This window comes from Ylistrum balloti, unplaced genomic scaffold, assembly GCF_031769215.1.
Source record: "Ylistrum balloti isolate Yb309-2 unplaced genomic scaffold, AGI_CSIRO_Ybal_v1 Utg370456, whole genome shotgun sequence".
NCBI classification, from domain to species: domain Eukaryota; kingdom Metazoa; phylum Mollusca; class Bivalvia; order Pectinida; family Pectinidae; genus Ylistrum; species Ylistrum balloti.
This window is the reverse complement of record NW_026782302.1, coordinates 53506-69874: the sequence shown is the minus strand read 5'-3', so window position 1 is coordinate 69874 and position 16369 is coordinate 53506. Positions and strand designations below refer to the sequence as shown.

The 16369-nt window shown below is 37.9% G+C and overlaps 3 protein-coding genes across 3 annotated transcripts in view; 1 reads left to right on the top strand and 2 right to left on the bottom strand.

Annotated features, from left to right (window-relative positions):
* LOC132555154 (leucine-rich repeat and coiled-coil domain-containing protein 1-like) overlaps positions 1-525 on the bottom strand; it is a 105866-nt gene extending 105341 nt beyond the window's left edge. The window contains exon 1 of the mRNA XM_060219501.1: positions 324-525. The gene's annotated coding sequence lies outside the window, so the exon portion shown is untranslated. The remainder of the gene's footprint in view (positions 1-323) is intronic.
* A 4171-nt stretch (positions 526-4696) lies between these two features.
* On the top strand, positions 4697-9948 carry LOC132555146 (uncharacterized). Its single transcript, XM_060219495.1, has 2 exons — positions 4697-4995; positions 5604-9948. The coding sequence occupies exon 2, from the start codon at positions 5662-5664 to the stop codon at positions 6226-6228; it is 567 nt and encodes a 188-aa protein (XP_060075478.1). The 5' UTR covers positions 4697-4995; positions 5604-5661; the 3' UTR covers positions 6229-9948.
* Positions 9949-11914: 1966 nt separating this feature from the next.
* Positions 11915-16076, bottom strand: LOC132555147 (uncharacterized). Its single transcript, XM_060219496.1, has 4 exons — positions 16016-16076; positions 12185-12270; positions 12043-12049; positions 11915-11976 (listed from the first exon to the last, which is right to left on the bottom strand). Exons 1-4 carry the CDS (start codon positions 16074-16076, stop codon positions 11915-11917), a joined length of 216 nt encoding a protein of 71 aa, XP_060075479.1.
* Between the last annotated feature and the right edge of the window lie 293 nt (positions 16077-16369).

Genomic DNA, 16369 nt, shown 5'->3' with positions numbered 1-16369 from the left:
GGGTTTCCAAATCTCCACTCGTGCTACTTATTGTTCATGATGCAGTCTTATTCATACAATCTAGTAATCTAAATAAAAACTTTCCATGGTTAAACTATAACCACAGCAACCTTTTGCTGAATATAAAAATTTGGCATATACAATATATGTTTCATATATGTGTCTGTTCATGCGTGTTTTTGTTAAACTGTACATTTAATTCTTACAAACATATTTAATTTCATCATATTGTTATAAGCATTACAGTTTTTGTCCTTTGAAAAACAACAAATGACAGCCAGGCTATCCAATCTTAACATTCTCTGCAGAAAACCAATTATTACCTTAGTCCAGCCAGGCCTCGAACATCAGTCAGAAAATTACATGACAAGTTTAGTGTCCTCAGAGATTCAAGTCCGTCCAATCCCTCAATGAAATTGATTTGATTGGAGGAGAGATCCAGGTGCTTCAGACTATATAGCTGGCTGAGATTGTTGATGACCTGGATGTAGTTTCCATGGAGATTGATACTCTGTAAGTGTGATCTGAGAGGTACCTGTTTTAATGAGCTGATTCCCGAGTCGATCAAACATAACTCCTGCGATTCACTGTCCATTGTGATTTTACTGTTGATTCTAAATATGTATCAGTTTACTCCATGTAAGATATTCCATGTAAAACAAGTCAAAATCATTCTTACTTCATGTATGTCCTCTAGCCAACCTGAACACCATTAGAAATTCTGGAAAAGGAAAACAATAGGTTAACTGTCAATAGTTCCAATATTCACAAATTAAACAATCACAACAGTATGAATCAAAACTGGTGTACATGCTTTTCCCCTGAAATCACGGAAGGGATGCAACTTCTTTTAATATATTTTTCTCTCTAAGTTAGTATCTATTTTTGTCATTTTATTCTATACTCAAAAATAGTGAAAGACAGACTAACAATAAAAACCTTTAAAAGGCAAGTTGAGACTCAGTACATAACTATAAAATTCCCATGCACATGTGCCTCACCTTATCAGGAAAAATTTTCTCATTTTGGTTAACTGATTGATGACTATGTCAAGGTCACAAAAACTGTAAAATTGACAAGTCCTTTCAAACCTGAGAGTCTAAAATTAGTTTTGGGAGGCAAGAACTCATCCTCAATGGTAAACATCCTGATGATGGCTGCCCAGAAGTCACGAGATGTTTGTGCTTAAAATGCATACATGTTGATCTTCTTTTCATTATATTGCATCGTTATAGGGGTTAGACAGGACGGTTATCATAACTTATTATGTGCTTCCTTGGAAATGAACTAATAAAAAGCTAAACTGGGTATAAAAATTAGGGTCGGTAGCAAAACAGTAACACAACCCATAATTTTAAAGAGTTATGTAGAAAATGTACCATTATGACTGTCATGACATTTCAATTCACAAATTAATAATACATAATCAAATTATGTTGTCAGTATAAAATAAAGAGTGTCTCAGATGAGTAGAAATATTTTGAAATTCTGGTTTGACAAAGAAGTAAAGTCATCAACACTTCAATAAAAATGTCATGAATCCATTCAAATTAATTACCAGTGTATATGTATGGTTTTTACCCCTTCAAAAACATCCATGCATATCATCATCTATGTGTTTATGTGAAATATAATAGTTTCCATTGATCATTTATATTTCAAATACATTTTTCACTATTCTTTTATTGGAAAATGTATTCTGACACCAGCTGTTGAGACTAATGACTATGGACTGTAAACATCTCTGATCACAGAACAGAATTATAAATAAAACATGTCACTGATGTGTTTTTTTCGTTTGATTGTTTCATCATGACTGCTACAGCTGTATTTTGTGTTACAGGACCCAATTATTGAGACACTTTTTAAAAATATAGCACCATTTCTACATGTTAAACACACTAATATGTAAATACTTATAAAAACAGTATACTTGTATATAATGAAAATAAAACTTAATTTAATGAAGCTTGCATATTTAGATCAGTACTTATCTTATACATATGACCCTAACAAGTAACATGAAGGAAGCACTCATTATCTCATTTTGAAAACCGTAAGATTTGAAAATGAACACATATACTTAACATTTGAAATTGCCCATATTTCATTCAAATATTTAATCATAATAAACTGTTAAATGCATAGACTAATATGACCAGTGCTCAAAAGGAACAGTACTTGATTCAGTTCTGATTCCACAAAATGGCTGATTTGTTCAAACATGATGCATGATAATTATGTCACTTTTCTACGTCTAATAAGAAAAGATCTCTGTAACTACAATGGTAATTTGAATCCAGCAGCTGATGACTGCACAGCCGATTCTGCTGTACACAACTGTCAAAATACATTGTAAACATTGATTCCTACAAAGTTTGCATACTTTATCTTTTTGTCTACTCTGAAATAGTCATAGTAAAATATCAAAAGGAAAGTATCACATCAAATGTGGATTTGATGTATTTTACAAAATATGTGGTACAAACCAAAACATTGGTCACATTTTCCCACAACACTACAACATCATAAATCTTCAATATTTCAATGAGGTTTTTGAGCATAGGTTCCGACCTTCACTGATATCCACCATTACACCAGTTTCATTTAATAAACTGCTAATAATTAATAAATAACAACATTCTAATAAGAGCAATGCTCTTTTGCGCCCAAGCAAAGCTCTATACCGGGATAAGAGGTCCAAGGGCTTTATCCATCTAAGAAAATGTGTCAAAGGCATGGAGCATATGTGCTTTTCACTTTACCCATAGCTTATGTTAATCAAAAATGCTACGACAGCAGTTATGGTTTCCTGAATTTGTTCCATGTACTTTTAATTTCTACTTAAAGTTAAAGACGATTTTACACAAATGAATTCAAATTTCTTTATTGCTCCAAGTACCCTGTGTATAACACCAACCCATATCATGACATTCCAATATCTACACAAGCACACAAAACATCAATGTCACAATAATTCCATGATTGATCATTTGTAGCAAAATTTTCTTTATTTCGTGAAGCACTAACTAGATAACCAAAATCATTGATGTTTTATGTTCTTGACACTTTCAACTGTGAATGTCATTTTGGCATTAACCTTCATTCTTTCCAGGTACTGCCTGAGGCACATTATAGCTGAAAATGCTCATGACAGGTCTCTTCTAAGTCTACACAACAATAATTGAAATTGTTGGCAAGTATTCAGATTAATACAGAAAAATAAAAAACTATGTTTTGTGTCCTAGCACCAGTCAGGGGATTCTAACAGGCACTGGAGCATCAATAAATCTGGCTATATAAGCAGATTTGGCTATTAATTCAAATATGACTATACATATGTAGGGCAAACATAAACAACTATGCCATGCCTGGTCACAATCATGGTGTGCACAAAAATGGACAACAAATTAATGGTAAAATAAATAATTTCTGTCATAAGACACCTTTTCAGGCAAGTATGTTGAATTTTATTGTTACAATTTTTAGTACTTGCACCCCTTTATCTACATGTTGCGATAGTGAGACATGAAATTTCATTTATGATTAAAACACTTATTATTTCATTTTCTTCCACCACACAATTAACAATCATTGTGGGCTATGTTTTTTCGCACTGAAACATCATGCTGAAAGTGCACCTGTAACCCAAATCTGCATCAAAGGAATGTTTATCTGCAAACGACACTTTGAGTGAATGACACCAAATTGGATGACCTCGCTATACATTGTTACTGAATCGCGAGTGTATATGGATACTGCCTAACGATTAATTTCCAAAACAATCGACTGATATTTAGCAAATATGTCAAAAACATTCATTTCGTTGACTTACATGATTCGTCCTCCATTTTTCCGATCTGTCTGAACCTCACCTGTATGTTAACATTTGCCCCATAAACGTACAGTCAAATTTGAATATATTGCTAAATTTGCCTATGTAGCAAGATTTGACGGTGCTACAGTACTCCCTCTCTAAGTAATCAAGTCTTATACATGTACTTAGACATACCGATGACACATCGAATGATACATATTTCCAGACATTGTTAGACCTGTTGCTTTAAGAAACTATACACTCACGTAGAGCATACTGTATACACACAACATGCAATCCAATATATAGTTAATTTTACATTTGCCTCTTCTTCCGCAAGTTAGCAGCCGCAAGTTTATACTTGCCGCTGACATTTGATCAAAGTTTCCGACACGCTTCCTTCCGACACGCTTTGACTGCAATCATTCAATTGATTAAGATCAATGTTGTCATAAATTCCTATTTTGTTTTCGTTTTCAATTAACAATTATTGAGGATATTACAGTTAGCCGTTAAACGGTTGAATTGTATTAAATGACTTTACTTACATGTTGTATATTTCATAACTGAAACTGAATATTATATTTTTGCCATTTTTGGCACTAGCTCTTACTTTCGGAACTGATCGAGAATTTAGGTAACTTAGAAAATAAAGTAAAAATAACATGCCTATGTAATGTTTACACTGGCATTGATAATCAACATTAAATGTCGTGTTCGTAATATTCGTTATCTTGAATATGATATTAATATACAATGATGTCATCTTATTGTAAAACCATTTTTACATATTGGCCAAAAATAAATCCATATCCGGTACTCCTTTTGACTTTTCCCTAATCTCCATCGTAAATGAGAATTGATATGATGACGGATATGTTCTGTGGAGTTAACTAAATCTATCATGACAAAAATTCTTCAGTATTTTCATTTTGTTGGTTAAGACGTTAAGTTTCTTTCTCTTAGATGACGAGACTTATTTACCAAATATTGGGAATGCAAGAGCGATTTGAATATAAACAGTAATTTCAACACGGAACATTGAAAGTGTTACCAGGAAGTACTTCATTGCGCAAGGAAATTGTAAAGTGTCCTGTGGTTATCTGTGACAGCCAAATTGTTTGATATTCAGCTGTTATATAACTACTACAAAAATGTTTGATGAAGTATTCTATATGGTAAGTACATCTGTTAATAAAAATTCATGCATTGTTTTTAATGTAGATCAAAGATACGGGATGGAATTATGTAAAGAACGCGCAGGTATGGTCTTATTTTAAGGAAATAATTGTAAAGACCTAAGGGCTTCTATTGACCGGAGGACAGTAAAAAACAGCACAAAGTACTAATACAGAATTAATTACACCTGTCCTCAGTTGTATATATGTATATGCCAATAGATTTGAAACACCAGAATGATGTATTGGAGCAGTATACCTGTATTATATATGTTTATTAGACTTTGAAGATTTTACTCACTGGCTTGGTGTAACTGACCAGGACCATATATTTGATAGTTACTGTCTTAAAATTAAGTGTTATGAACAACTTTGTGATAATCAAGATCCTAATTCAGGCAATAAATGTTTTCTGTTTACCAGGTATACATGTAATAAGATGACTGATGGCTTAACTTTGTTAAATATGGTATGTGCCTAGAAATATTGGAGAAACTCAGATAATACTAAGTGTGTGAGAGAAAACTCATTGTAATTCATAGATTATTTAAACATTTGTATAATGTCAACTTATTATAATTACACAATCAATTTTACTTATATTGTAGATTGAAAGTTAAATGTGAATCCATTGATCAATTGACATAAAGAAATTCCAAATACAATATGAGGTTCTTCCCAAGACGCTACCGTCCCTCGGTACGTACAGTGTTTCAAGAAAACTCTTCGAGCCATTTGAACTTTAACCCGTTCCAGAAATGTCAATTTTACATCCCCAAATGCCTGAGTGCCACATCCCCTTCAGATATTCTCAATGGGGCAGATGTAGATGAAGTTGAGGATTTCTCAGCTGGGTGCTGGCTTCAGGACCACCTTCATCAGTTTGGGAATGGAATTACACAGCTGGTGACCACAACTTCCAGTTCACAGCTTAGCTATTCAACTGACAGCTGGACATGTTCTGAAAGTGATATTGATATTACCACAGAAGCCAGTGAAAATGAATATATTTCAATGGCAGAAGATCTTGATGAAAATTATGTTGAATATCGTCCTCTTTTTCAATTCCAATCTGCTTCCATATCTCGTTACACAATGGTACAAGAACCCCCTCCGTATGGCTTTGATGAACCACCGCCTTCTTATGAAGAGGCAATAAGAGGGTATACTGATCAAACAAGTGAGAGAACCAATAGCTCAAACTGTCTGAGAAATTTTGATGTCCTTTTTTAAGATACATTTTTTTGTTTTGTTTTTGTATTTTCATTCATTTACTGACATTTTATAATCATTTTTATTCATTATATATATACAATATTTCATATGCAAAATTTATGAATTAGTATCAAATATTACATGTGATATATATTTCTTATACAGTTTGACAGAAACTGAATCATTGTAGGACACATAAAACAAGATGGATGATATGTGAATGGACAGGCATGTGAATTGGAGAAAGCGTGGAAAAGTAGCATGCTTGGATGAAAGACTTCCAAGTTTGTTTATTAAATGACCTTGATCATCCAATCTGGGGTCAAATATGTTTTGAGCTTAATTCTGTTCCATTACAAATCAGAAGCCCTGGGTTACAGTATTTGTACAGTAAATACTAGGCATGGGATTTTCGAATGTTTAGAATCTGGACTGAAAAGGTCTTACTTTTAATATAGAAAAAATGTGAGCGATTCTGACTCATTGGGTCTATTGTTTATACAAGGGAAACTGCATAGTTGATATATTCTATGTATTTATCCCGATTTATATGGTAATGAGTCAGCTTACCCCTCCTAGAGTGATAAAACCCCAAACAATATATATAGGTAACTTAAGTTGATAAAACTTGGTTCATTATAGTTATACAACTGATAGAGTTATTTTAAAGGCCTTGCCTTTTCCTGTCAGTGTATTTACTCAGATTTATATTGACAGTATAGATACTCAATATTTTATGTACCATATATGTTTGTGCCTACTCATACAGTTGCCATGATGTTCATTGTGGTAACCACCAGATACAAGACTTTCCTCAAAAAGACCCTGACTGCTCACGTGATGATAAACTAAAAAAAAACACCAAACCATTCATGTATTTAACAATATTGATATTATCATTTTTATCAAAGTGGGAGGACTTTTGATATGTACAGAAGTCAACACCAGAAGACCAAGGGTCAGCATAATTAGTTGCATGTTTGGGTCTGAGGAAAGATCTAAACTTGTTTTCAATTTCAAAAATGTTTCAGACTTAAAAATGACTTTTCTGAATATCCCACCATTCTAATACTGCAACTTAATCCAGTATAAATGCATTGTAACCAAGATATTATTATATACTTTTTGTAGCTGACCAGTGCTGCATACAATTTTGTACCAATACTCACAATTGTATTACCTGCTGATTAAATATAAAAGCTACATGAATGAAATTGTCCAACAAAGTCTCTATCTCGAGTGCAGAAAATTTGAATGTGCATCTTGTTTGTGTAATCATTTGCAACATTTAATAAAACCAGACGAAAATCTTGGTAGACTATGATTCTCCTATTGAGATTACTTGGTTGGACAGAAAATTATCATTCTGTCTAATATTATTGTACAATGTGTATGTATAACATACATAAAAATGTAGTTTTTGTTTATACATTTCAAGTCATAAATTTAGACACTTACATCAAGTGAGTAAGACATCAGCACAAAATATTTCAGTGATTTTGAAACAATTAAAAATTGTAAATGATAGAGAAATTATTTTAATATGAAATACAATATGGCTTAAGATGCTGATTTTTATTAGCCCACTTTATCTGAAGTAGAATTACATAAAGAGATTATGATTTTGATCTAGTGTAGCATCAATTCTGTCCATTTGTCTGTCATCTTTCTGTCTATCAACTATTTTTCATTAGAAAGACTTATCCTCTTGAATGACTAGACAAATTTGTATTACAAAATCTCAGCTGATTTATCCTTGGGATAATGGCAGAAGAGGCATGCATACAAGTTTTGTTGTTGTGGGATTAATCTGATCAGCCTTTTGGAAAGACAACAATCTTTTTTGTACGCACCAAGCTGATGTAGTGTTACTTCACAAGGTGATGAGCAGAGTTACTCCCCAAGTCATGTGTAGTGTAACTCCTCCAGGTCATGTGTAGTGTTACTCCCCCAGGTCATGTGTAGTGTTACTCCTCCAGGTCATGTGTAGCATGACTCCTCCTGGTCATGTGTAGTGTTACTCCCCCAGGTCATGTGTAGTGTTACTCCCCCAGGTCATGTGTAGCATGACTCCTCCTGGTCATGTGTAGTGTTACTCCCCCAGGTCATGTGTAGTGTTACACCCCAAGTCATGTGTAGTGTTACTCCCCAAGTCATGTGTAGTGTTACTCCCCCAGGCCATGTGTAGTGTTACTCCCCCAGGTCATGTGTAGTGTTACTCCCCCAGGTCATGTGTAGTGTTACTCCCCAAGTCATGTGTAGTGTTACTCCCCAAGTCATGTGTAGCATGACTCCTCCTGGTCATGTGTAGTGTAACTCCTCCAGGTCATGTGTAGTGTTACTCCCCAAGGTCATGTGTAGTGTTACTCCCCAAGTCATGTGTAGTGTTACTCCCCCAGGTCATGTGTAGTGTTACTCCCCCAGGCCATGTGTAGTGTTACTCCCCAAGTCATGTGTAGTGTTACTCCCCCAGGTCATGTGTAGTGTTACTCCCCAAGTCATGTGTAGTGTAACTCCCCCAGGTCACATGTGTGTTACTTTCTCAGGTCATGTGTAGTGTAACTCCCCCAGGTCATGTGTAGTGTTACTCCCCCATGTCATGTGTAGTGTTACTCCTCCAGGTCATGTGTAGTGTTAATCCCCAGGTCATGTCACTCCCCCGGGTACTGGTCAAAGATGGACTTGAAGGTAATTAAGCATGGGCAGGTGATTGGGTGATGAGGATTATAATGAAACTTGGTTGGTACACTTGATAGTCCCTTACCCAAGTTCAATCAACAGCAAATTTCACACACATTTGATAAGGCTGCCATGTCTTGATTGGCTGATTTCTTTAATTCCTCTATGAGAAATCTCTCTGCACATTACCTTATGAAGGAATGATATGATTTTGAGGAAACTTGCTTTGTAGACTTATTACTTTAATTTCTCATTCAAGTTTGATTATCGGTAGATTCTATGCATATTTTAAGAGACTGCTGTGATCTGATTGGCTGATGCCTTTTGGCACTCTAACCAATGCCTTCTACACATTATTATTTGAAGGAAAAAATGAATTATGAGACTTGCTTGGTAGACTTGTTATCTTAATCCCTTGTTCAAGTTTGATTATCAGCAAATTCTGCTCATATTTCATGGGGCTGCTGTAACCTGTTTGGCTGACATCTTTTCCAGTTTTCCATCTTGCTCACTTTAAATGTATATAGTTTACAAGTGAACATGGGCAAGGGATCTTGATGACTATGTCCTTGTTATTATTTGAAGTATACCCAAAGCTGATAGTTTGAAAGCCACTAAGGCACCCAATAGCTTTCTAAATTATTGGTGAGCATACAGGTCCTATGGACCTCTTGAAGAGTTAAGTTTGATATTGATATCTGTTATGATACCCTGAAACAGGACTTTTAAGTTGTATATGTTGATATTAACATAGATAATGACAACATTTGATATATCTTATGTCTTTCCACAGCATGTATGATCTATTCTATAGCTTTCATTTAAGTTTTCATGACGCCAACTCTATATTTTTCCTATATGCAAATGTGATATAAAAGAAATATTACGAATGTGAAAACTGAATTATCTGTATTTTAACTAAAAATGTAGCATTGTGATGTTTTTTACTGCTAAAGAGAAACTAGATTTTGTTATGTTTGATGTGTTATGGCTACCCAGCTAAATATGGTACTTATGTTTTTAATAAAAAAAAAAAAAAGAATAAATACCTAATGTTTATCGAGATTAATTTTGCTTTCTTTTACTTCCTGGTAAAATGAAGTAAAAATAAGTCGGTAATGTTTTCTAGGTATTTGGTCCTGATCTGATGACAGATGACATTTATAAACTGATGGAGGTACTCTCTGGTGAAATGTAGTTTTAAAAAGTCGGTAATGTTTTCTTGCAAATTCTGCTGGCGCTACAGGTGTGCGCTGGTGCGATATTCTATTGGGAAATGACGCCATCGCCACGACATGTTAGGAACGGTAGAACCACTGGTCTAAAAATATTTCGTCCCGATTTCGAATGTCAGTTAAGTTGTCATTTACCACATAAAGTCTGGTACAGTTACATGGCCCTCTCTACGCCCCCAACCTCCGACCAGCACACAAAATCCGCCGTAAACATTGCATTTCCGCTGCAACTCAGCTCAACACTTTGCGCCTACCGTCATCCTGTTGCAGATAAAATTGGGTCTCCGAAAACAGCGTGACGTTGCACCCGAATTGGTCCAGTGTAGACAGATGCAAACCGTTCAAATAATGTTTTTCTCCATATCTACTGCGGTTATGAATCTAGTGATCATTCTGAGGGGTCGGCCACTTCAGGATGGGCCGCATATCGACCCAGTTTGATGTAAAAGACTTCTGCTCGACGCCTACAACGCTAGCCATTTCGCTCTACTAAGACTTGACACAATGCTGTTTATGAAATTCAAACAAAGATACAAGTTATTTGTAGAAAACCATTCCGTTTTGTAACTCCCTAGAATATTGAATTGTAATCTAATGCCATTTTTCATATTTTATACGCGTCGTTTTGTTTCCACTCATTTACAGGTATATTTGTCAATAAGACATGCCGGCATTTTCCCCCGTATGTAGTCAATGTCTTCGAAACTGTTTGAGTTACTTCCCTTGAAACACAGGTCTGTCCGACTGTAAAATGACCCTCAAACGATTGGCTGTTGACAAAACCTGCTTAAAATAATATTTATCGCGTTGACTAAGATGAAGTGGGGACAAAGAAAATAGTGATAAATTAATCTCCATCGAGGGGATCCATCAATGTACTTTTTATTTGTTTCAAGTTCATATAAATTCCTCATCTATTAATTAAATATGATTGATGCTACGGTCAATCAATCTGACGGGGTATTATTGGTGGTAGGTGGCTACGGTATGAGAACATAGAGGCTGTGAGATACAGACATACGAGAATGACGTGATATGTGTAGACACATGGACTAGAGTGTTGAGGCACAGGGACCTCAATGTTACGAGTTATATACACGTGACTAGAGTGTTGAGGCACAGGAACCTTAGTGTTACGAGATACTTACATGTGACTAGAGTGTTGAGACACAGGGACCTTAGTGTTACGAGTTACATACAAGTGACTAGAGTGTTGAGGCACAGGGACTTCAGTGTTACGAGTTACTTACACGTGACTAGACTGTTGAGACACAGGGACCCCAGTGTTACGAGTTACTTACACGTGACTAGAGTGTTGAGGCACAGGGACCTTAGTGTTACGAGTAACTTACACGTGACTAGAGTGTTGAGGCACAGGGACCTTAGTGTTACGAGATACTTACACGTGACTAGAGTGTTGAGGCATAGGGACCTCAGTATTACAAGTTACTTACACGTGACTAGAGTGCTGAGGCATAGGGACCTCAGTATTACAAAATTTCTTACACGTGACTAGAGTGTTGAGGCACAGGGACCTCAGTGTTACGAGTTACTTTCACGTGACTAGAGTGTTGAGACACAGGGACCCCAGTGTTACGAGTTACTTACACGTGACAAGACTGTTGAGACACAGGGACCTTAGTGTGACGAGTAACGTACACGTGAATAGAGTGTACTAAACCCGGACCTGTGCACTGTACACTCGGTTATAACCACGAACGTGTTTGCTGTACACTCGATAATAACCCAGAACCTGTTCAATGTACATTCGGTAATAACCTCGGACCTGTTCACTGTACACTAAGATATAACCCCGAACCTGTTTGCTGTATAGTCGATATTAACCCCGGACCTGTTCACTGTACATTCAGTAATAACCCCGGACCTGTTCACTGTACACTAAGATATAACCCCGAACCTGTTTGCTGTACACTCGGTAATAACCCCGAACCTGTTCACTGTACACTCGGTAATAACCCCGAACCTGTTTGTACACTCGGTAATAACCCCGGACCTGTTTGCTGTACACTCGGTAATAACCCCGAACCTGTTCACTGTACACTCGGTAATAACCCCGAACCTGTTTGCTGTACACTCGGTAATAACCCCGAACCTGTTTGCTGTACACTCGGTAATAACCCCGAAGCTATTCACTGTACTCTCGGTAATAACCCCGGTTCACTGCACTGTACTAACCCATGCTGTTTACTGTACACTCGGTAATAACCCCTGTTTGCTGTACACTCGGTATTCCCCGGGACTGTACTCTCGGTAATAACCCCGGGCCTGTTTGCTGTACACTCGGGAATAACCCCGAACCTATTCACTGTACACTCGGTAATAACCTCGGACCTGTTTGCTGTACATTCGGTAATAACCCCGAACCTGTTTGCTGTACACTCGGTAATAACCCCGAACCTGTTTGCTGTACACTCGGTAATAACCCCGAACCTGTTTGCTGTACACTCGGTAATAACCCCGAACCTGTTCACTGTACACTCGGTAATAACCCCGAACCTGTTTGCTGTACACTCGGTAATAACCCCGAACCTGTTTGCTGTACACTCGTTAATAACCCCGAACCTGTTTGCTGTACACTCGTTAATAACCCCGAACCTGTTCACTGTACACTCGGTAATAACCCCGGACCTGTTTACTGTACACTCGGTAATAACATAACCCCGGACCTGTTTACACTCGTGTTTGCTGTACACTCGGTAATCGGTACATAACCCCTTTTCATTGTACACTCGGTAATAACCCCGGATCTGTTTGCTGTACACTCGGTACTAACCCCCGGACCTGTTCACTGTACATTCGGTACTAACCCCGGACCTGTTTATTGTACACTCGGTAATAACCCCGGATCTGTTTGTTGTACACTCGGTACTAACCCCGGACCTGTTTGCTGTACACTCGGTACTAACCCCGGACCTGTTCACTGTACACTCGACCATATTAACACAGGGACCTGTTCACTATACACTCGATCATACTAACTCAGGGACCTTTTCACTGCACACTCAGTACTAACACATGGAGCTGTTTACTGTACACCCGTCCATACTAAAACAGGGACATGTTTACTGTACACTCGACCATACTAACACAGGGACCTTTTCACTGCACACTCAGTACTAACACATGGAGCTGTTTACTGTACACCCGTCCATACTAAAACAGGGACATGTTTACTGTACACTCGACCATACTAACACAGGTACCTGTTTACTGTACACCCGTCCATACTAGCACAAGGACCTGCTCATTGTACACTTGATTATGCTAACACAGGGACCTGTTCACTGTACACTCGACCATACTAACACAGGGAACTGTTCACTGTACACTGTTCACTGTACACTCGATCATACTAACTCAGGGACCTTTTCACTGCACACTCAGTACTAACACATGGAGCTGTTTACTGTACACTCGTCCATACTAAAACAGGGACATGTTTACTGTACACTCGACCATACTAACACAGGGACCTTTTCACTGCACACTCTGTACTAGCACATGGAGCTGTTTACTGTACACCCGTCCATACTAAAACAGGGACATGTTTACTGTACACCCGTCCATACTAAAACAGGGACATGTTTACTGTACACTCGACCATACTAACACAGGTACCTGTTTACTGTACACCCATCCATACTCACACAAGGACCTGTTCATTGTACACTTGATTATGCTAACACAGGGACCTGTTCACTGTACACTCGACCATTCTAACACAGGGACCTGTTCACTGTACACTCGACCTTGCTAACACAGGGACCTGTTCACTGTACACTCGACCTTGCTAACACAGGGAACTGTTCACTGTACACTCGACCATTCTAACACAGGGACCTGTTTACTGTACACTCGACCATACTAACACAGGGACCTGTTCACTGTACACTCGACCATTCTAACACACGGACCTGTTCCTTGTACATTCGACCATTCTAAGACAGGGGCATGTTTACTGTACACTCGACCATACTAATACAGGGACCTGTTCACTGAACCTTTGATAATGCTAACACAGGGACCTGTTCACTGACACTCGGTAATAACCCCGGACCTGTTTATTGTACACTCGGTAATAACCCCGGATCTGTTTGTTGTACACTCGGCACTAACCTCGGACCTGTTCACTGTACACTCGACCATATTAACACAGGGACCTGTTCACTGTACACTCGACCTTGCTAACACAGGGACCTGTTCACTATACACTCGATCATACTAACTCAGGGACCTTTTCACTGCACACTCAGTACTAACACATGGAGCTGTTTACTGTACACCCGTCCATACTAAAACAGGGACATGTTTACTGTACACTCGACCATACTAACACAGGGACCTTTTCACTGCACACTCAGTACTAACACATGGAGCTGTTTACTGTACACCCGTCCATACTAAAACAGGGACATGTTTACTGTACACTCGACCATACTAACACAGGTACCTGTTTACTGTACACCCGTCCATACTAACACAAGGACCTGTTCATTGTACACTTGATTATGCTAACACAGGGACCTGTTCACTGTACACTCGACCATACTAACACAGGGAACTGTTCACTGTACACTCGACCTTGCTAACACAGGGGCCTGTTTACTGTACACTCGACCATACTAACACAGGGACCTGTTCACTGTACACTCGATCATACTAACTCAGGGACCTTTTCACTGCACACTCAGTACTAACACATGGAGCTGTTTACTGTACACTCGTCCATACTAAAACAGGGACATGTTTACTGTACACTCGACCATACTAACACAGGGACCTTTTCATTGCACACTCTGTACTAGCACATGGAGCTCTTTACTGTACACCCGTCCATACTAAAACAGGGACATGTTTACTGTACACTCGACCATACTAACACAGGTACCTGTTTACTGTACACCCGTCCATACTAACACAGGTACCTGTTTACTGTACACCCGTCCATACTAACACAAGGACCTGTTCATTGTACACTCGATTATGCTAACACAGGGACCTGTTCACTGTACATTCGACCATACTAACACAGGGAACTGTTCACTGTACACTCGACCTTGCTAACACAGGGGCCTGTTTACTGTACACTCGACCATACTAACACAGTGACCTGTTCACTGTACACTCGACCATTCTAAGACAGGGGCATGTTTACTGTACACTCGACCATACTAATACAGGGACCTGTTCACTGAACCTTCGATAATGCTAACACAGGGACCTGTTCACTGACACTCGTCCATACTAAAACAGGTACATGTTTACTGTACACTAGACCATACTAACACAGGGACCTTTTCACTGCACACTCAGTACTAACACATGGAGCTGTTTACTGTACACCCGTCCATACTAACACAGGGACCTGCTCACTGAACACTCGATAATGCTAACACAGGGACCTGTTCACTGTACTCTCGACCATTCTAACACAGGGACCTGTTCACTGTACACTCAGAACGCAGTACTAATACAGTGACTGGATTAGCTGATCAAATTAATGCGGAAAACGACAAACTATGGGATTAAAAAGTTATCATGCCATATTGAATGCCACAGGAATGAAAAAATATGTCAGAAATGTACGTACATACAATCGATTTTAAATTATTCTTTAGAAAATTTAGCATCTGTATATCTACCATAACGCCCCACCTTAAAGATAGTGGTCAGAAATGTTAAATGTCACGATGTTATTTATTTCAGTAAGTTGTGGGCTCTGGGTGATCAGGAATTGGTAACACTTATGAGATAAATACAACGGTAAGGTGACCAACTCCAGAAAATAATAACGTTATCAATCAGCGGAGGACTCGTTCAATCAATATTTCATACTACGGCCACATAAACACAAGAACATCTTCTATTACCATCAGCCACGATCGGGCAGTCGACGTAAGCTTCAGTCTGTGTGCTCCATACAATATTCATAATGAGTCGATAACACAGCGCTCAGATTCGTTATCTTAAAGAAATTTCTATGCTGTTCATAATACGATTTGTTGATAAAAGAGGCAGTCATCGAAATATTTCACGACGAGTGAAATTATTTACATAGTCATACAATTAAAAGAATGTTTAAATGTGAATTGATTTATAAAGAAAACCTTCTTTTCTTTGCTTTAAGCTAACTAAGGCTTTTGATTACATCTACCTGTTTCCAGTGTAACTACAGGGCTGCATGTCTTATCACAGGTACATGTGAAGTAGAATTTTTTCAGTGG

What these genes read in the sequence shown, in the direction of transcription:
- LOC132555146 (XM_060219495.1), top strand. Translation starts at nt 5,662, where the DNA reads ATGAGGTTCTTCCCAAGACGCTACCGTCCCTCGGTACGTACAGTGTTT.
- LOC132555147 (XM_060219496.1), bottom strand. Translation starts at nt 16,076, where the DNA reads ATGAATATTGTATGGAGCACACAGACTGAAGCTTACGTCGACTGCCCG. An exon ending in CTGCCCGATCGTGGCTGATG is followed by an intron (nt 12,271 to 16,015) that starts GTAATAGAAGAT and finishes TACAGTGAATAG; the next exon opens with CTTCGGGGTTATTACCGAGT.